Source organism: Cervus canadensis, chromosome 5 (genome assembly GCF_019320065.1).
Source record: "Cervus canadensis isolate Bull #8, Minnesota chromosome 5, ASM1932006v1, whole genome shotgun sequence".
NCBI lineage: Eukaryota > Metazoa > Chordata > Mammalia > Artiodactyla > Cervidae > Cervus > Cervus canadensis.
This window is the reverse complement of record NC_057390.1, coordinates 58,509,118-58,529,910: the sequence shown is the minus strand read 5'-3', so window position 1 is coordinate 58,529,910 and position 20,793 is coordinate 58,509,118. Positions and strand designations below refer to the sequence as shown.

At 36.8% G+C, this 20,793-nt stretch overlaps 1 protein-coding gene across 6 annotated transcripts in view; it reads left to right on the top strand.

Annotated features, from left to right (window-relative positions):
- Nucleotides 1–20,793, top strand: part of LOC122441822 (WD repeat containing planar cell polarity effector) — a 269,354-nt gene that overhangs the window by 76,881 nt on the left and 171,680 nt on the right. For all 6 annotated transcript variants that reach the window (XM_043468866.1, XM_043468868.1, XM_043468869.1 and 3 more), the window contains one exon: nucleotides 15,752–15,836. In XM_043468866.1, the coding sequence (XP_043324801.1) occupies nucleotides 15,776–15,836 (61 nt within the window). In that variant the 5' untranslated portion in view covers nucleotides 15,752–15,775. The remainder of the gene's footprint in view (nucleotides 1–15,751; nucleotides 15,837–20,793) is intronic.

Below are 20,793 nucleotides of genomic sequence, written 5' to 3'. Positions count from 1 at the left end.
GACGTCAGTAGAGTGTTAAAGTCCCCTACTGTTATTGTATTATTAATTTCTCCCTTTTTGTCTGTTAATATTTGCTTTATATATTTAGGTGCTCCTGTATCAGGTGCCTATTTTGTCTGATACAAGTATTGTGCCCCTGGTTTCGGTCATTTATATTTATATGAAATATCTTTTTAAAACCTTTCACTTTCAGTCTGTGTGTCTTTAGCTCTGATGTGAGTTTCTTGTAAGCAGCATACAGATGGGCCTTTTTGTTTTGTTTTGTTTTGGTTGTACCATGCTGCATGTGGATCTTAGTTCCCTGACTAGGGCTTGAACCTGTGCCCTCTGCATTGAGAGCCTGGAATCTTAACCATGGGATCACCAAGGTAGTCCCTGGCCTTGTTTTTTAATCCAGTCAGCTACACTGTCTTTCAATTGGAACATTTAGTCCATTGACATTTAAAGTGATTATAAATAGCTATATACTTATTACCATTTTATTACTTTCTGATTTTTTAAATTCTTCTCTGTTCTTTTCTTCTTTTTGTTTCTTCCCTTGTGATTGATGATTTTCCGAAGTCTCTTAAACTGTTCTATTTTTTATTTTTCTTTTTGCTGTTCCAGTTGGGTGATTTTCATTATTCTGCCTTCCAGATCACTTATTCATTATTCTGTATCATTTGGGTCTGTTGTTTAGTCTGTCTAGTGTGGTTTTCATTTTAGCTACTGTGTTTTCAGTTTGATTTTAAAAAAGATTTTCTATTTCCTCATTAAAATTTTCACTGTGTTCATCTGTTCTTTTCCCTAATTCAGGTAGCATTCTTATTACTAATGATTTGGATTCTTTACCTGATAGATGGTTTATTTCTTTTTCATTATTTTTTTTCATGTGTTTTCTCTTGTTCTTTCAGTTAAACTAATTCCTCTGTCTTCTCATTTTCCTTAATTTTCTTTGTCTCTCTGAATTTAGGTGAAGCGGTCACTTAATTGAGGTCTTGAAGGCATGACATTTTGTGGGAGCATCCCTAAATAATATGTGTGTGCCCAGTGGCTGTGGTGAGAGAGCTAGGTTTGATGTGTGCACAAGTTTTGTCTTTCCTCAGGGTATACTGGCTGATATCACCTTGAAGGAGATGGAGCTAGGGACGAAAGTGTTAGAGCCTGAGCTAGGTGTGACCTGAGGCTTCTTTGCCATTTACTGGCCAACGCCACCCTACTGGGGACAGGGTCAGGTCCCAAGTTGCTGGAGTAGAAGCCCTGAGAGTGGGGAGTGTGTGCTCTCCCCACTTCCAGCACCAACACCCTCTCCCTAGTGTGGAGCTGCATCTCAGAGCAAGCAAAATAGTTATGAGTGCTCAGTGTAGGTCTGGGTGTGTGTTATGACAGCTTTGGCTGCAGCCGGAGTCTGGGACTACTTCTGATGTCTCTGAAAGCCAGTAGTGGCTGTTCTGCTGCTCTTACCCAGTTCAAATGCTGCAGGGACTGAGCTAGTACCATCCTTCACAACTGAGCACTCTTCTTTGCTGTGGCAGCCCTCATTCTGCCATGTGGAGCTGTGTAGCCACGCACACAGGATGGAGTGGGCATTGGACTTAGGCCGGGGTGCACGCTGGAGTGGTTATGGGAAACTGGCCAGAATCTCGTGTGGTTTTAATTTGTTTTTTTTCCACATTGTTTTGGGAGTAAGCAGGTGTGTTCATACTCTTTACTAGCAGATCCTAGTTAGTCCCACCAGCCCTCCAACCTCCAGCCCAAAGAATTCATCTTCCTGGTTGTCACATCCATAGCTGGAGTGCTCAATATGTGACTCAAACTGTTCACTCCTCAGGAGGATCTCTGCCATTGTATTCCACCCTCTTCTGTGGTTCCTCCCAGGGTCACAGGTCCCAACCTGATCTTTCTTTTTCCCCTCCTTCCTGATTGTGTGTGACTCTTTCTTATAGCCTTGGTTATACAGAAGTGTTTATTCTATCTCTGGTTTTCAGTGAGTATTACTTCACACACGGATGTATTTTTTTTTAATGTGTTTGTGGTGGGAGATGAGTTCCATGTCCCCCTGCTATACCATCTTGATTTCCCCTCCCAGCAAGAATGTTATAATAGAGAACTACCAAAGCCGCACTATATTAAATATACACAATGATTACAAGATACATACCATTTCAGTAACCATCAAATGTGAATTATGGTGATGCTGGAATTAAGAAAATACCATATATTCATGTGACTGGGTTCAGTTCAGTTCAGTCGCTTAGTTGTCTGTGACTCTTTGTGACCCCATGAACTGCAGCACACAGGCCTCCCTGTCCATCACCAACTCCCGGAGTCCACCCAAACTCATGTCCATTGAGTCAGTGCTGCCATCCAACCATCTAATCCTCTGTTGTCCCCTTCTCTTCCTGCCCTCAATCTTTCCCAGAATCAGGGTCTTTTCAGATGAGTCATTTCTTCGCATCTGGTGGCCAAAGTATCGGAGTTTCAGCTTCAACATCAGTCCTTCCAATGAACACCGAGGACTGATCTCCTTTAGGATGGACTGGTTGGATCTCCTTGCAGTCCAAGGGACTCTCAATAGTCTTTTCCAAAACCACAGTTCAAAAGCATCAATTCTTCAGTGCTCAGCTTTCTTTATAGTCCAACTCTCACATCCATACATGACTACTGGAAAAACTATAGCTCTGACTAGACGGATCTTTGTTGGCAAAGTAATGTCTCTGCTTTTTAATATGCTGTCTAGGTTGGTCATAGCTTTTCTTCCAAGGAGCAAGAGTCTTTTGATTTCATGGCTGCAAACACCATCTGCAGTGATTTTGTAGCCCAAGAAAATCAACTCTGTCACTGTTTCCATTGGGTTATATGCTAATTATTCATTTTCTCTGAAGAGGTCTCAGGTTCTGATAATGGACATATAATGTCTATTTTTGTGATTGAGAATACATTAGGTGCTATAATTAACAATTTTATTTTTTTTCTGTACTCTCTTCTTTTGACACGGTTCCATTTTATTTGCCATACTCTGATGTATCAATAATTGTATTCACTGTTTTTTATCCTCCCATCATCCCATCCCTTACTAAGCTGTTCCCTCTTCAAGTGCGAGTACTTGTTTGTTTTTTTTTTAATTCTGAATGCTTAGCACAGTGCCTGGCCCCTTGGTTGCCACTTAGTAGATGCTTCACAAATGTGGGTTGAATCAAACTGAAAATAATTAGAAGCTGAAACAGAATGATAAATTCTAAAATAATTTTCCTTAGATATTATTGAAAATAGAATCTGTGGATACTGAATATTTAGGAAAAGGCAACTGACATTGAATCATTGAATGATTATTATTTTCCACATATTTTCAAATAATTATCCCATGTACTCAGTAACTTTTTACATAAAATATGCCCTTTAAAAACAGCAAATTATTTATTAATGCACTATTGTTTGGGTTTTAGGGCAAAACATGATCATAATTTTGAATCTTCTTTATTTTTACTCTACTAATTTTTAAATATCAGGTGATAATTTCCCATTGTATTAAAGGATTATTAACATTTTAAGTCCTAAGGTGAAATTGATCCCTTCTCTGGGGACCTTGATGGTTATTCATAGGCCCTTCATTTCAGTAGGAAAAGACTGTTCTTTCCTGAGTGATCTGCTTTGGTTCTTCATTCAACCAGTTAAACAAAAATACTAAAAGTATACTAAGTAATAATGTGATTAACCATTAGTAAAGGTTAAAATAACCAATCAGGGAAGAAAGAGTGAGAAGGAGGATCTAATCACAGTATAAAAAGATTCACCACAAAATTCTTAAAAACTGTGAGCATTTAGGGCTGCTTTACATTTTTTTTTAAAAAACTTGTCATAGAGTGAGGACCCAAGAACTTGGTGAGAGCTGCTACCAAATGAGGGAAGTCAACACAGAAATAAAACTTCTCTGAGACAGTAACTTAAAAGGAGGTTAATTTATTTAACAGTTATTCAAGGCATTAATATGTCATGTTGGAGCTTATTTTTATATTATCTATGAAGCTTGCTAAGCAAATAGTATGAATACTCTTTAGTGCCTAAGAAATAGCAATTATAATCATGTTTTAGATACATCAGTTTATTTACAAATTACTGATACACCAATGAAAAATAATCCTTAGTCATTTGAATAACTTCCTTCAAGGGCTTTCTTAATCAAAATAAAGTAAATTTGGCCAGAAAATAGGTTCCATCTACATATATCTTTCACCATGGATACAAGCCTAAATTGACACCTGTCTCAGATTCTTAAGCAGAAACTTAACTAAAAGGCTTAGAACAGTGGTAGGCAAAGAAAGGTAAAGTTGGATGAGCACCACACAGATAGCATGAATGGAAATTCTAGTCCTGTTCCCTAGCAAGCTGACTGAACTTGTATAAATTATTTTACCGCCCTATGCATCAGTTTCCATAGCTGTAAATTTAGAGTCCATCAGAGTTGATGGGGGACGGTAGTGCATAAATGGACTCCTTGGAAAAACTGCTATTCCCTGCTCAGAGAAATACTTAAGTAACAAACACACACACTTTAGTACATAATTTCAGGGAGTTACGGGGAGAATTAAATAGTGAATATGAAGTACATTTAGTAGGCATTTTAAGTCACCCTTTACCTCCTCACATTGGTTCTCTAGCTTCTAAGTTTTGATAAAAGTCACAGAAAAATGTTTTTCAAGTCTCTTTGGGGAAAAAAGTTTTTAAAGTGTACAACTATCAAATTGCATGGATAATATTCCACTTTTCATAAGAAGCCATCTCTTTCATCAGTTAGTAGGATTTGTTTTTTAGAGGAGGAGGTGGCAATCTGTCATCAAAGTGTTGACAAGTGAAATCTGACAAGGTTGAGGTGGTATAGCTGCGGGCAACTTCAGGATTTTTTCACTCTCTTTCCTATTTGAAGAGAAAGGATCTCTTTTTTCATTCTTGCTCACTTTGTAATAATCTTTGATTTATATGCTTTTTAAAATAGTGACTCTAAACTGACAAATTATTTCGACAGTTAGCACTGGTTTAGATAAGAACATTTCAGTGTTCTTTTGTCTTTAACTCATCTCCTTAGGAATTCTTGAAATTCAGTTTATTTTCTCTTCAAAGTTGCATTTCTTTTCTATCTATTCAAGTGTAGCATAGAACTATATTTATGGAATTACAATCTAGAATTACTTATCATGATCACATTGCCAGCATTTCTGTATTCCCTGTCTCTCTATTGTTGTGGTTGAGATACATCCTAAAAAGAGTGAAATCCATATTTTTAAAGATCAGAAGGGTGGGTACATGTGTTGGAGATGGTGGTGAGCAAAGATTTTATGGTTGCTGTTATTACTTGCTTAGGCAAGCATACTTTTTTCCCCTAAAATGCCTGATATAAGCCATTGTGATTATTTGCAGGATCATGGAAAAAATGCACTTCAACTAGACACAAGTCTCTTTGGAATAATGGAAAATTGTGTGCAGTAAAATATTTGAAAAGAGCATCAGCAAACAAGATGTTTGTATTAACAGGAACCTAGAAAATGTCTATGCAAAGGTCAATACTGATCTTTAAATATTAGTGAAATTTAATTTGTAGCATGTAGAGAGTAGTAGAAGAGGAGGAAGCAGGCCACAATGAAGAAGCCATTGATGAGCTGTCCAAATGTCAAAACCGCTTACAATAAAGGAAGTGTTAAATTGATGTGATCTATTTACCTAAGTGAATTAAACAGTTTGAACAGTGCTCTAGAGAAATATTTTCCAAATTTAAGTATAACAGGAGATTTATAAAGATTTTTGCCATGATTTATTTTGGTAAAATGAAGAGACTCCTATTATTCTTTCTAGGTGTAGAATTTCTTCTAGCCTCTTTAAGAGAGTATGGTGCACAACTTCTCTTAAAACAGGAACCTACTGCTTTTGGCTTCGTTTAGAAATAGCATCACCTGACCAGTTGTTAGCAGCTATGAAGAGCTATCCTGGCCTTGGCACTCCTGCACCGCAATAGCTAGATTGATTTCAAAGAGTTTTCTGTGATGTCGTGCCTGATTTTTGAAAAATGTGAATTCTATGTTCTCTTATTTTCACATATAAAGATAAATTTTAAAAAGAAACATGTCTAATGTATGTAACAAAGGGTTAATATTAATGCACAAAGAATGAGATGGAGAACGCAGTAGAAAGATGGGCAAAGTAAGTACCATGGGAAATGGTAGTTTATAGAAGAAACAGTTGTTAAAAAAATACATGACATGCTGTTTGATCTCTTTAATGAATGGAAAAATGAAACTTAAAACTGCAAGTTTTTTCACCTTTTCATTTTTACCTTCCAGATTGGCAAAAATTAAAAACTTTGTTAATGTCTCATAGCATATTGAGGAAGGACGTAGGGAAAAGGGCAGTCATGTTACTGGTGGACATGTAAATTGGTACTGTCATTTTGGAGGCCAGTTTGTCAGTACCTATTAAAATATGAGGTGTGCATATTTACTTTAATAGTATTTTATTTGTAAGATGAAAATAGCCCTGAAACGAGCAGTCATGTTCATTAAGTAAATTATGATCAGTATACAATAGACTATCTGGCACCTTTTAAAAAGACAATGAGATAAATCTTTATATGCTAACAGGATATCCATGCTGTTGTGTTCAGTGAAAAAAAGCGAATTGTATGTTGAGTATGTTGAGTAAAATACTGTCTTTACTAAAATACAAAACAAATCAGGATGTATATGGACATGCTGTTAAGTACTTCAGAGTCTGGAAGGCCACCTACCATGTGTAATGGGTCCCTTCAGAGTAGGGGGGTCTTCTGGGAAGGGAATTCATTTTAACATCAAATACTTTTGTATTTCCACTTTTTAAAACAATTAGTATACATTATGATTATAATTTTAAAACCCAAGAAGACACAAAAGACCGCACAGAGTGTCTAATGGATTTAAAAGTTTCAATCTTCATTTTTTGTACGAAGATAGGTTTTTGTATGCTTTTAGGTTCTGTAACTTATAAAAATAAGGACATGATAGACAGTGTTTTCAGCATACTGCTTTGTGCTTTTGCTTCTGCCATTTAATTGCTTAGTGTTATTTATTAAATTAAAATTTTGTAACTTGAAGTATTTATTACCTTTTAGCATTTATTGACTACTCTCAGTAGATGCTAATTTTCAGATAAATATGTCCTGATTATTTAGGTTGAAAAAGTGTTCTAGATTTCTGGAGTGATCTAGATCTTTATATACTATGAGATAACATGATATAATGTAAAAAAAACTAGATACATTTAAAATAATAATTTAGTAACATTTGGAGATAAATGTTACTAAGGGAACTAGGACATTTATTTGATAACTACTGTTTGAGTAAAATTTTAGGATGAAATTTTCAGTGTTACAAGCAATTAGTTATGTAATACCGACTAATAATGTTCAGTGCTTTTCATCTTCAAAGCATTGTACAGAATTAATTAATCTTTACAGTGTTCTTAGAAATGTAGGTCAGTATCATTATCTCTGTTTTTGTAGGTGGAGAAATTGAGACAGAGAGGTTGAATGATTTGGGATAAGTTTATTATAGCCGGATTAGAATTGAGGCATTTTGGGCTCAGAGCCCAGCATTTGGAGCAGTAGAACCACACCTTCTTTAGAAGACTTAATCTTTGTGTCCTTGATAAAACTACTTCTCATGAAACCATAATGAGGTCATCTCTGTATTAAAATTCAGAAGCAACAGGTTTGATCACCATACAACCATTTAAACACACACACATCGTTTTCTCCTCCGTGCCCTTCTGGCTCGGTATCACCTCAATCTGTGTTTCCCATTGTCTCTGTGTTGGAGAATTCCCAAAATACCTATCCTCGACTTTATTTTTCTTCTGGGCTCTCCTTCAGTGGCTTAGGCCTATGGCCAGGTCAGTGGCTAGGAAAATGGAGGTTGTTGGTTGAATTAGTTGAGTCAGTTGTTGTGAACAGAATGCACTGGTCCTCTTTTACCCGCACATGATGATGGAGGTGTGCTGCTCAGTAGAGTCATGTTCAAGGCAAGGGTCATGTCTGTACAGTAAGCAGATACCCATATCATGGTGGTCACTCTGGATTCTTCCTTTTTCCTCACTTCTACAATTGATCAGTTCCCATACACCTTTGATACTTTCTTCAAATGATCACTTGAATCTGATGCTTTATTTACATTCCAACTGCCAGCATCCCAACAAGCCCTTGTTGCTAAATATTGGTGTTGTGTTTATTCTTATATAGATCAGTTGTATAAAAAAATCCCTCCAATATTCCCATTCACAAAGTTAATCTTACAGCAGTTCTGATCTGTTGATTCTCCTTTCTAAATTACCTTACCAGATCAGAAACTATTCATTGTTCTTCAGTAGAAACTTACCAAAATATAGGAAGTCCTAATTCCTGTTTGGCATTTAAAAACTTACTTAGTAAAAAAAAAACACAACAAAACTTACTTATTATGGAACTGATTTATCTCTTCTATTTGTGCATCAAACCACTTTCTGACTACTCCTTAAATATGCCTTGCATCTTTTGTCTAATTTATGTTTTTGTATATTGTTTCATCTTTTTTCTCTCTCTTTATCAAAGTCTTAACTATCTTCAAATGTCTTCCTAAGAACGTTTCTTTATTATCCAACCAGAACATCTACTGAATGCTTATAGCCCTTTGTTTATGTTGCTAAATTTGCATTAATCACAAACTTCATATTACTGTTTCTGTGATTATTTTATCTGCTATGCTAGATTTTAGCTATTTGATAGTAGGGACCCTGTTTTATAAATACCTGTATCTGTGACTCATAGTAAAATGTCAGACACCTAAGGTGCTCAAAGCTTTCGTGATATTTAATTAATAACTAGATATCATAGGACTCTCTGAGGTACAGATGACCCAGTGTTCCCAATACGCCAGTCTTTTGTTTGAATAAATTCAACCTAAGTTTGAAGTCTCTTTGAGACTCCTCTGCTCTTTTACATAAACTTTATTATTGTCTAATTGTTTGGTTCAGTGTTGAATATTTCAAATATCTTTATTTCTGATAATGTGACATTGATTAAATATGTTTATGTGTATGGGTAACAGATAATTAATATAATTCTGTGTAGATGGCAATAGACAAGGAATTATGGGGGAATACACTATATTTTAGATAATTTTGAAATTACCTAATGATGACTAGAATACCTAACTCAACTAGTGGTTTATTTTAAACTTGTGCTATTTAATTGTCTATAATTTTGTACATTTTAAATTGGTGACTAGATAATCCTCAGAAAGTCTGTTGATAATAAATAACATGTTCTAATTTTATGCCCAAGAAAGATTTCCTTAGGCTCTTTAGGGTATTTTGCTAACATACATTTCATTTTAAATGTCTTGTTAGCCCATGGTATCATCTGTCTTTGTTAAATTGCAGCAGTGTCTTCTCTTGGTTTATTTTTCTTTTCCATTGTGTTTTATATTAGGGTTTTATTTACCCTCAGGCTTCCTTTCCTTTCCAAAGTAGTCAAAATAGCTGACCTAAGAAACCAGGGAAGACAGAGATTCTGCAGATTGATTTAGTGGCAGTCCATAGGGTCACATAGAGTTGGCACTACTGAGGTAAATTAGCACACACTCACAATCTTAAGACAAGTATTTATTATACTGTGATCTGTTTTGGAAAGAAGGCTTTAAACCTTTTGAAGATGTAACTAGAAAGTGAGAAAGGTTCTCTAAGATCCTCTCATTTTTTTATCCTCAGAATTTGGCTATCATAGATTCTCCCCCTTACAGGAGAACAATTGAGATTTAAATCAAGTTCAGTTGAAATCATGCTTCTTATTCTGTCATGAAGACTGGACGTTTGAGTTCAGAATGACCTTCTGAGACATCTGAGCCTGTCATCAACCACCTTATAAAATTAAACAGAAAATAAAAAGATATTTAAAAATAAATGAAAAATTATTAGACAATTTTTCTTGTTTGGCTTTTCCCTTCTGCTGTTCTTTTCACTTGGATAATTCTTTTTCCCAGTCAATATTAAGAAAATTTGCTGTATTTTTAGTCATTCATTGTTTTATTCATTTTTCCCTATATAACTACTTTAGGTTTCAATCTAAGTCCTGTGTATTGGGTTTTATCCCTAGAGAAATGCACAGGGGCGCTGAGTAGGGCAGTATTTCTCCACTTTGTTAGGCACTCTCTGTTTCACTGCCTTTTAAAACTTTGGCCACATCCCCTCTTAGAATGCTGAAACCAGAATTCTTCTGAAATTCTTTTCTTTCTTCCTTCAAAAACAACTGTTTATGCACTGATACACTATTTGAATGATACGAGCTCAGTCTTGACTGCTTCCTTCAGGCAGATTTTTCAAACATGGAAATTACAGCATTCTTTTTAACTGGTGGCATTCTTGAGTAAGATGCTAGACATTTAAAGGTTCTGAGTGTTTGAAAAAACCTGCACAGTTTAAAGATGGCAAGACATGTTGAGGACTAGAAAGGATGTTGATTTGGTCTCCTCCCACCATGTCTATCTAGTAACTATGGATTTTTACAAATATTAAAAAAATTTACCATATTAATTCTTTTTAATTTTATATGGTCTTATTAGCGGATATTTGAAGTTCAGAGGAAAATAAGGATGAATAAGCTACATTTGGCCATCTTTTGCCTGCCCGCTAATGCATGACCCTGCAAAGCCTCCTCCCTCATTAGACATATTTTGGGGAACCTGCAAGAGTTAGTTGTCACATGTATTCATAAATAAGTCCAGTCATTTACTGATGGGCACTAGCCATTTTCTTCTCACCTCACCTGCCACGCCTGCTGCATCAACACATTACTGCTGCCACCATGTCTGCTTTTGCTGGGTGTGGATCCTGCTTTGTCTGGAAATCACCACTCTGAGTACAGTAATGTCAAGGGCTGCCAGTCCTACTTATGTTCTACTGGGCACCCACCCCTCTGGCCACTTCACGACCCTTAAACCAAATATTCCAGGGGCCTTAAAGCGGTTCTAAGTAGAATGTCTCTCTCCCCTTTGTCCTATTCTTTTTTCGTGGGAAACTGGAGCAATATTGTTTATACATCAGAGCATTTTTAGAAACAACTTGTACAGTTTTCTCAGTCCTCCCACCCCCAGTGAAACTACAAATGAATCCTGTTTTCAAGTCCAGATCAAAGGCTAGACACTGTGCTAGTCTCAGAATTTCCCCTTAAGTCCAAATGCAAAGAGTCAAGGCTTTGTACTTGACATTCTGTGATGTCTACAGACATCATTTTGCTTATTCTCCTCCATAATTTCCGAGCAGTTTAGGATTTTCAAATTTAGTAAAGATACGCAGTGGACCACCCACTCCACTACTCTTGCCTGGAAAAATCCCATGGATGGAGGAGCCTGGTAGGCTGCAGTCCATGGGGTCACGAAGACTCGAACATGACTGAGCGACTTCACTTTCACTTTTCACTTTCCTGCATTGGAGAAGGAAATGACAGCCCACTCCAGTGTTCTTGCCTGGAGAATCCCAGGGATGGTGGAGCCTGGTGGGCTGCTGTCTATGGGGTCTCACAGAGTCGGACACGACTGAAGCGATTTAGCAGCAGCAGCATGCAGTGGACCTGTGGGTTTTCAAGTTAAAAGCTTCTCTACCTCTTATAAATAATAGCCAGTATGGATTAAAAAGGAGCTGTGATTGACTCTTCATTTCTGTCATCAGGGGAATGTTTCTTATTTATTTATGGCTGTGCTGGGTCTTTGTTGCTGCTCAGGCTTCTCCAGTTGCAGCGAGCAGGCGCTAGTCTTTGTTGGGGTACACAGTCTCCTCTTTATGGTGGCTTCTGTTTTGCAGATCACAACTAGGTGCAAGGACTCAGGAGTTATGATGCGGGTGGGTCCAGCCACTCCGTGGCAAGTGGGATCCTCTCAGACCGGGGATTTGAACGCATGTCCTCTCCTTTGGCATGCAGACTCTTAACCACTGGACCACAAGGGAAGTCTCAGGGGAATGTTTTGACAGAATCTTTATTACTGATTGACTTAAACTGAAAAGTAGACTTACAAGTGTAGTCGTCTTTTGATATGTAAGTAAAAGTGTGGCCTTCTGTTTTTGGCTAAAATTTTATCTCTAATTTGCATGATGAAACCTTATTATGTAGCTACTAACAGCTAAACTTCAGCCTTAGTTAGAATTCATAAATTCTCATTATTGGTATCTAAATAAACACTAAATTGAAGCGTGCTTTTATTTTCTAGTATAGTCTACAAGTTATGACTTTAGTGCTCAGTGTCTAAGAAAGTATGTGTCTGTTTCATCATATCTTTTCTTCCCTGTTCCTAGTGAAATATTAATCCATTTGCATGGCTTAATTCAATACTTCCTCTGGTGTAGAAGCTTCTCCACATATAGGTACTTTTCCATTAATAAAATCCCTCTTGTACTAAGTCGTTCATTCATTTCTCCCTATGTAAGGTAGTTCAGTTCAGTCGCTCAGTTGTATCCGACTCTTTGCAACCCCATGGACTGCAGCATGCCAGGCTTCCCTGTCCATCACCAACTCCTGGAACTTGCTCAAACTCAAGTTGGTGATGCCATCCAACCATCTCATCCTCTGTCATCCCCTTCTCCTCCTGCTGTCAGTCTTTCCCAGCATCAGGGTCTTTTCTAAGGAGTCAGTTCTTTGCATCAGGTGGCCAGAGTGTTGGAGCTTCAGCTTTAGCATCAGTCCTTCCAATTAATATTCAGGTTTAATTTCCTTTACGATTGACTGGTTTGATCTCCTTGAAGTCCAGGGGACTCTCAAGAGTCTCCTTCAACACCAATTTAAAAACATCAGTTCTTCGGCACTCAGCTTTCTTCATGGTCCAACTTTTTCTTCATGGTCCAATTTTTCTTCATGGTCCAACTTTCACATCTCTACCTGAGTACTGAGAAAAACATAGCTTTCACTATATGGACCTTTAAGATCATGTTTAATACTTCTTTGTTTTTTCCATATAAATTTACATGGTGCTAGACATTTGAGTAATAGCAGCAGACACTACAGCAGCAATATTAAGGTAAGTAAATAAAGGTACCCTCAAAATAGTCCTGTGGTAGGTACTTTATTATACCCATTATATGTTTGGGGAAACTTAGAGAAGGTAAGTAATTTATGCAAATTAGTGGGTAACCTGAGAAGTTAGAGAATTTCCCTAGTGGCTCAGCGGTAAAAGAATCCACCCACAATTCAGGAGACGCAGGAGACTTGAGTTTGATCCCTGGGTCAGGAAGGTTCCCTGGAGTAGGAAATGGCAACCCACTCCAGTATTCTTGTCTGGAAAATTCCATGGACAGAGGAGTCTGGCAGGCTACAGTCCATAGGATTGCAAAGAGTCAGGCATGACTGAGCACTGAGCACATATGTACGTGTGTGTGAGAGGTTAGAATAAGAAGCCAGGTAGTTAAGAGTCTAGAGTCCACATATTAAGTTTAATAAATATGAAATTTATTTAATTTATTAATTGATTCTTAGGTGGTGCCATGACGCATGCAGAATCTTAGTTCCCTGACCAGAGATTAAACCCATGTCCCTTATATTGGGAACTCGGATTCTTAACTATTGGACTGCCAGAAATCCCATTCATTAATTGATTCTTCAATATTCCAGGCCTCACCTATCTGAATGACAAAGGTGTGGTTTACATATTCTAATATAGTAAGTATTTTAGTCTTAAAAAAGTACAACTATGATAATTCTGAATAAGTCTCATGAAACTGACTCAAAGCAATTTCAAAGAACATAGCTTTGGAAATATTTTGAATAATGGCAGCCTCTCTAGTCACTCCCAGGTGACAACTCAGAAAGATAATAGTTGAATTGAAAAATACAGGTTAGTTTTAATATCCCTTTTTCTCTATTGCCTGCTAGTAAGGAACTGCATCCTTCATGGTAATGAGCCCACTAGCTCCCTTACCCCATGTCTATATATGTGGCAGCCATCTTCTGGTTAGAATACCGTATCTGGAGGTCGAAGGGTCTTTTGTTTCATCTCTAAACTTTTAAGGCACTTTAGTACAAGGAAGAAAGTGAATTCAGATCAATCCAAAATTTACTATTTATTATAGCCTGTTTTTCGCTACTCTTTTCAACTTCATTTTTCTATTGTTTTCTGCCATGCCTCTTGATCTAACACTGTTGTTTTACTCAAACTACTGTGTATACACTCCCTACACTTCTGTGTACCCCAATACAGTGAGTGTCCTGTCGTTGTGGGCAGAGTCTGAAAACCTGTCCGTTTAGATTCAAAGCCCGCCTCTACTACCTGCTGGCTATATGTCTTTTCTGTGTCTTAGTTACCTCATTTTAGGATTAGTAGTGATACTACTTCAAGGAGTTACATATTTGAGTTAATATCTGTAAAATTTTAGAAGAATGCTTGTCACAGGTAGGTCCATAGTATTATATGCTGCTATCATCATCATTTTAACTGGTGAAATCCTTTGCTTCTCTGAGGTCCTGTGAACATTTTATAATTTCTCAGTAGCTTTCTCAGTGCCCTGCTGTTCCAAGCAGGCTTGAGCCCTTCTGTTATACTGTGAAATTGATTACTCTGCCATTTCAATAATTAGTAACTGTGTGTCATTAGTTGAACATGCATCTGAATCTTGATGATGTAAGTGCATTGAGGTCAAAAGTAAAGGTGAAGTAAAGACTAACAAAGTCTGTATTGTGTCTAAAATTATTTTGGATTATCATTCATAGATAGTATGGGGAAATATTTTTAGTCACTCCTAATGTTAAAGAAGCTGAGAGCTTTTTTCTCCATGTAATAAATGTCATAAAATATTTTTCAAGCTATTATTTTCATATAGTAGATGTCACAAAATATTCAGAAGTTTGTTGGAAATAACAATTCTTTTTATGATCAGTATAAAGAAAATGTCAATAGTTTATGCATTTCTAATATACAGGAAAATTTACATGTAGTATAATACTTACATGTATTTCCAAGCAAACATTGGAAAGTTACTTAAATTCCTTTCAAATATTTGTAAAATGTTACTTTTCTTTTTTTTTTCCAGATTGGCTTTCCTCCAATTAGTCAAAATTAATGAAGCACTAATTAATTTTTTTTAAGTATAAATAATATCCATCACTAGGCCCTGCTGTTAGAACTGGGAGGAAATATAAGATGTAAAGTTTTGCTATCTTTTTAAAAAAATGAATGTAGTATAGAATATCTGGATCTATCATGACATGCAGATGAACAAATTAATTTGAATGCTAATGTGGTTTCACAGAGTTTACATCTAAGTAAATATGTTTCCTATAATAGTAACTATATACCATTTATCTTGGGAATTCCATTTTAATTAGCCTGTTTGCATGTGAAAGATTGCAAATATTTGCTTTTTATATTAAAAATGCACCACAGAATATTTTTGTGCTTAATAACTACCTAGCAGATATTTCTTTTCCTTTAAATACTAAATAATACTAAATATACTGAGTTGTAAAAATCATATATTATTGGAAACCCAAATATATATATATTCTTCTTACTATGTTTCTCAATGTGATGATGTACTAAATCTAGGAAAATTATTTTTTTTCCATTTATTTATGGGTGGTTAACTAAGGATATATTAAATTGTGTTTATTCTGATGATCCGTATCTCAAATATCAGTAGTGACAAATGATTCTTATTATTATTTCTAAGGGATCTTGATTTTATTGGCAATAGAAGATAATTAATTGACACCTCTTCTTAATTATTTTTTAAACAGGATAGAGATTCCTTCTGCCATCAGATGTCATTCTGCTTGACTGAACTACACCTGTGGTCTTTGAAGAATACCTTACACATTGGCGGTAAATAAACTGGATTAATTTAAATATTTTTCAAATATAAGTTACAACAATATAAATACCTAATAGCAAAGGTTAGAGCCTAGATTCTCTGTGAAACTGCACCATTTTCTTTATACTTAATGAAAAATCGGCTGGTGGAAAGGAATTTCTTTTAGTTAACTCTAATTAACTTATTTTTTTCAACTTGAGTTATATTTTCTGTTTAAAACATTAATTTTATCCATCTAATATCTGTTTCCTCTTAAGATATATGTAAGATTTTCTAGCTTTTTTTCCCTGAGATTGTTCATAATAAAATGTTTATATTCATAAATATTTACAGGCTTGCAAATGGTAAATGCATTTCTATTTGATATAAAAGGAGTATTTCAAACATACAGCTCATATGTACAATTGTATCCTTGTTTTTTGCATTTCACATTTTTTCGGGAAGGGAGTAATGTAAATCTGTTTTAACAATGTTTATTAGTATTTGAGGATGAAGTATATATCATTAGGAAACATCTTTTAAAAAATCTTTTCCTTTTGAAAATCTAAAGCAACTCTTGTATTTAGGAGGACATATGTATTTAAATGTCTTCAGCATCATTTCTAAGAAAACGGTTTACCTTGCAAAGCATTGTTTATTTATAACAAATATACAACTACAGATGATGTCATTATAATTTCATTACATTTAATGTGCTTAAAATATGTAAGGAAAGAATTTCCAGTTAAAGTGGACTTAACACACACTTGCTTCCTCCCAAGATTCTTCTAAAATGAGAGTAAATGAATTACTCTAATAAAGGTGTAAACCCACAAGGACTAAATGACTAGGAAAGGAGACAGTTGCTGTTGAGTTGTTTTTGGAAGGCATAGAGAAGTTACCAAAGCTCAAAAATCTGAATATCAGATGTCTACAGAAAATTCCACTGACAGCAAACTTGGGTTTCAAAAGTCTTGAGAGGTACAGAAATTTGAGGAGTCAGATAATGCAAAAGGATGAGACTGTGGCATGAGGTGATCAGAAAGAGACTTGAAAATCTATGTAAGAAGTAGTGAGACACTGGAAATACTTGATTTTGGGAAGTTCAAAACTAGCTGCAATGGAGAAAGATAGGGGAGAGGTGCTGAACTGAAAACAGGGAAAACTGAAATGAAAGCCTACATAGGAATATTCTTAATCCCTTAGAATCAAATTAATCTTAACCTCAGAATGTCACAGAAGGAAGAAGTTGAGGGAGTCCTCTCTGGAGAGACTACTTGGCCCCAGAAGGAAGGCCTATTTACATTGATATTTAACGTGGTCTTCCAGTGAAACACCCAGATACCTGAGTGGTCAGTGAAACCCACTGTTGGCAAGCCCTGTTCGTGTATATTGAGCTTTTAATCAGCTTTCTAGTGCCTCACTTTTAAATACGAGCAGCAAGAAATGAAATATAGATGTTTCAGGAAACAGTTGAAAATTATATTAATCTTTTGGAAAGTAAAAGTATGTAGCAGAAAAAAATTTTTAATTCAAATGAGTAAAAGAAATTGTGGGGGGGGGAAACAGGGGAAGAAACTTATTTCACTGCTGATGAAAGTATGAGTTGGTCCAACCGTTTTAGGAAATAATTTGGCATTACCTGTTTTGCCCTGTTGTTGTTGTTCAGTTGCTCAGTCATGTCTGACTCTTTGCGACCCCACGGACTGCAGCTTGCCAGGCTTCCCTGTCCTTCACCGTCTCTCAGAGCTTGCTCAAACTCACATCCATTGAGTCAGTGATGCCATCCAGCCGCCTTGTCCTCTGTCGTCCCCTTCTCCTCCTGCCTTCAATCTTTCCCAGCATCAGGGTCTTTTCTAATGAGTTGGCACTTCACATCAGGTGGCCAAAGTATTGGAGTTTCGTACAGTAGGCAAAGTAGGCTGATCAGTAATTCAACTCCTAGATATTTACCATAGTGAAAGCCTTGATAACTTGAGTGCACCAGGACACATGTACGAAAATGTTATTAATGGTACTCATCCTTAACTAGAAACCATCCAAATGTCAAGCAGCAGAAGAATGGATAAATATATTTATGCAACAGAGAAAATGAATGAGTTGAAACTGTATGCAACAACATAGATGAATGTCAGGAATATGTTATAGGGAAAAAGTTTAAAAAGTAAGCTGCAGCATACATACAATATGTTTGCACTTAAAGTTCAAAAACAGTGGCTAAATTAAACAATACTTGTTCAGGAGACAAGTACATGTGGAAGAACTATAAAGAACATTAGATTATAAACACAGAATTTAGTATAGCTCTGACAAGGAAGGGAGTGGAAGTGAAATAGTAAAGGGCACACAGCAAGTTTAAAGATAATGTTCTTAGGAGAGGGTTTGAGATGTTAGCATAGGAAGAGCCTGAACTCACCTCTTCCCATAGGCACAACAAATTTAATTAAGTACATATGGAACATGGATGAAGAGAGCCTCTACAACAAAAGGTAAAAGGATAGCACTGAGATGGATAGGACAGACAGACAGTATTGCCAAGAGGAAAAACCACATCCCAGCCGCAGCAATCCACAACCGGGAGAGATAACAAAGGTATGGATCTTCTCTCTCAGTTGTGAGGGATTCAGGTTCCACATCAGCCATCCCAACCCCTAGATCCTACGCAGGAGAGACAAGCCCCTAAAATACCTGACTTTGAAAACCAGTGGGAAATGAATCCAGGAAAATTATAAAACTGCAGGGGACAGAAAACCCACTCCTGAAGGGAGGCAGGGAAACTCAGTTGATCTGAGTGTTCCACACAAAACACAAGATTGAGAAACATATGGACTGTAGGTAAAGGGGACCAGTTACTAATCTTAAAACATCTGCCAGAGAGTCAGGAACCAACTGGGACACTCCCTGGGAACTGACATACTGGCTGAAGACAAAAAAAAATGTCTGCGTGCAGGATTGGAGTTCCCCAGCCAGTGGTTGAACTCTTGCACTCTGAAGGGGAGGTGTGGAGTCAGCCACTGGACTGCCAGAGATGTCACAGGACATTTCTTATGAAGACCACTCCTTCACGACTGGGAAAGATAACTGATTTCCTTAATACATAGACGTAAACAGGGAGACTTAGGCAAAATGAGACAGAGGGGTACATTCCAATCAGAAAATACAGCAAAAACTTCAGAGCTATGTCAAGGCTGTATGTTGCCACCTTGCTTATTTAACTTCTGTGCGGAGCACATCATGCAAAATGCTAGGCTGAATGAAGCACATGTTGGAATCAAGATTGCTGGGAGAACTATCAATAACCTCAGAAATGCAGATGAACCAACCTAATGGCAGAAAGCTTAAAGATCCTCTTGATAAAGATGAAAGAGGAGAGTGAAAAAGCTGGTTTAAAACTCAACATTCAAAAACTAAGATCATGGCATCAGGTCCCATCACTTCATGGCAAGTAGATGGGGAAACAGTGGAAACAGTGACAGATTTTGTTTTCTTGGGCTCCAGAATCACTGCAAATGGTGACTACAGCCATGAAATTAAAAGGTTATTGCTCTTTGGAAGAAAAACTATGACAAACCTAGATAGCATATTAAAAAGCAGAGACATCACTTTGCTGACAAAGGTCCGTATGGTCAAAACTATGGTTTTTCCAGTAGTCATGTACAGATGTGAGAGTTGGACCAGAAAGAAGGCTGAGTGCAGAAGAATTGTTGCTTTTGAATTGTGGTGTTGGAGAAGACTCTTGAGAGTCCCTTGGACAGCGTGGAGATGAAACCAGTCAATCCTATAAGAAATCAACCCTGAATACTCATTGGAAGGATTGATGCTGAAGCTGAAGCTCTTATACTTTGGCCGCCTGACGTGAAGAACTGACTTATTGAAAAGGACCCTGATGCTGGGAAAAGTTGAAGATAAAAGGAAAAGAGGGTGGCAGAGGACGAAGTGGTTAGATAGCATCACCAACTCAATGGACACGAGTTGGAGCAAACTCTTAGGGATAGTGAAGGCCAGGGAAATCTGGCGTGCTGCAGTCTATGGGGTTGCAAAGAGTTGGACATGACTTAGCAACTGAACAACGATAACAACAATAATAATCTATTTAGTGTGCAGTAACATTATGTCTTTAAAAACATTGTATATACCTTAATTAAAAAGTATTTTATTGCTAAAACTGCTGAACATCATAGGAACTTTAAGCAAGTCTTAATCTTTTAGCTGGTGGAGGGCCCTGCCTCATTGTTGATAAGTTTTGGTTGCTGAAGGTTGGAGAGCCTATGGTAATTTCTTAAAATAAGATGACAGTGAAGTTCACCACATTGATGGACTTTTCACAAATGATTTCTCTATAGCATGCAATGCTGTTTGTTAGCATTTTTACCTGAAGTAAAACTTTCAAAACTGGTGTCAGTCCTCTCGAATCCTGCTGCTCTTTTATGAACTAAGTTTACATAATACTCTTAAGTCCCTTGTCATCATTTCAGTAATCTTCATAGCATCCATACTAGGAGCAGGCTTATTTTATCTCAAGAAACCACTTTCTTTAATCATACATAAGAAGCATCTCCTTAAGTGTTAACGTATTCTCATGAGATTGCAATGAAATTCAGTCTCATCTTCAGACTCCACTTCTAATTCTAGTTCTCTTACTATTTTCACCACATTACTACCTCCACTGAAGTCTTAACCTCTCCAACCTTGTCCATGAGCGTTGGAATCAGCTTTTTCCAAACCTGTGTTAATGTTGATATTTTTACCTTTTCCCATGAAATATAAATATTCTTAATGACGTCCAGAATGGAGTTGCAAAGTTGGACACAGCTTTGCAACTGAACAACTAGAATGATGGATCCATTCCAGAAGGTTTTTTTCTTTCTTTCTTTTTTTTTTTTTTTGCCATGCCACATGGCTTACACGATCTTAATTCCTGGACCAGAGATAGAAACCAGGCCCCAGCAGTGAAAGTGATGAGTCCTAACTGTTGGGCCACTAGGGAAT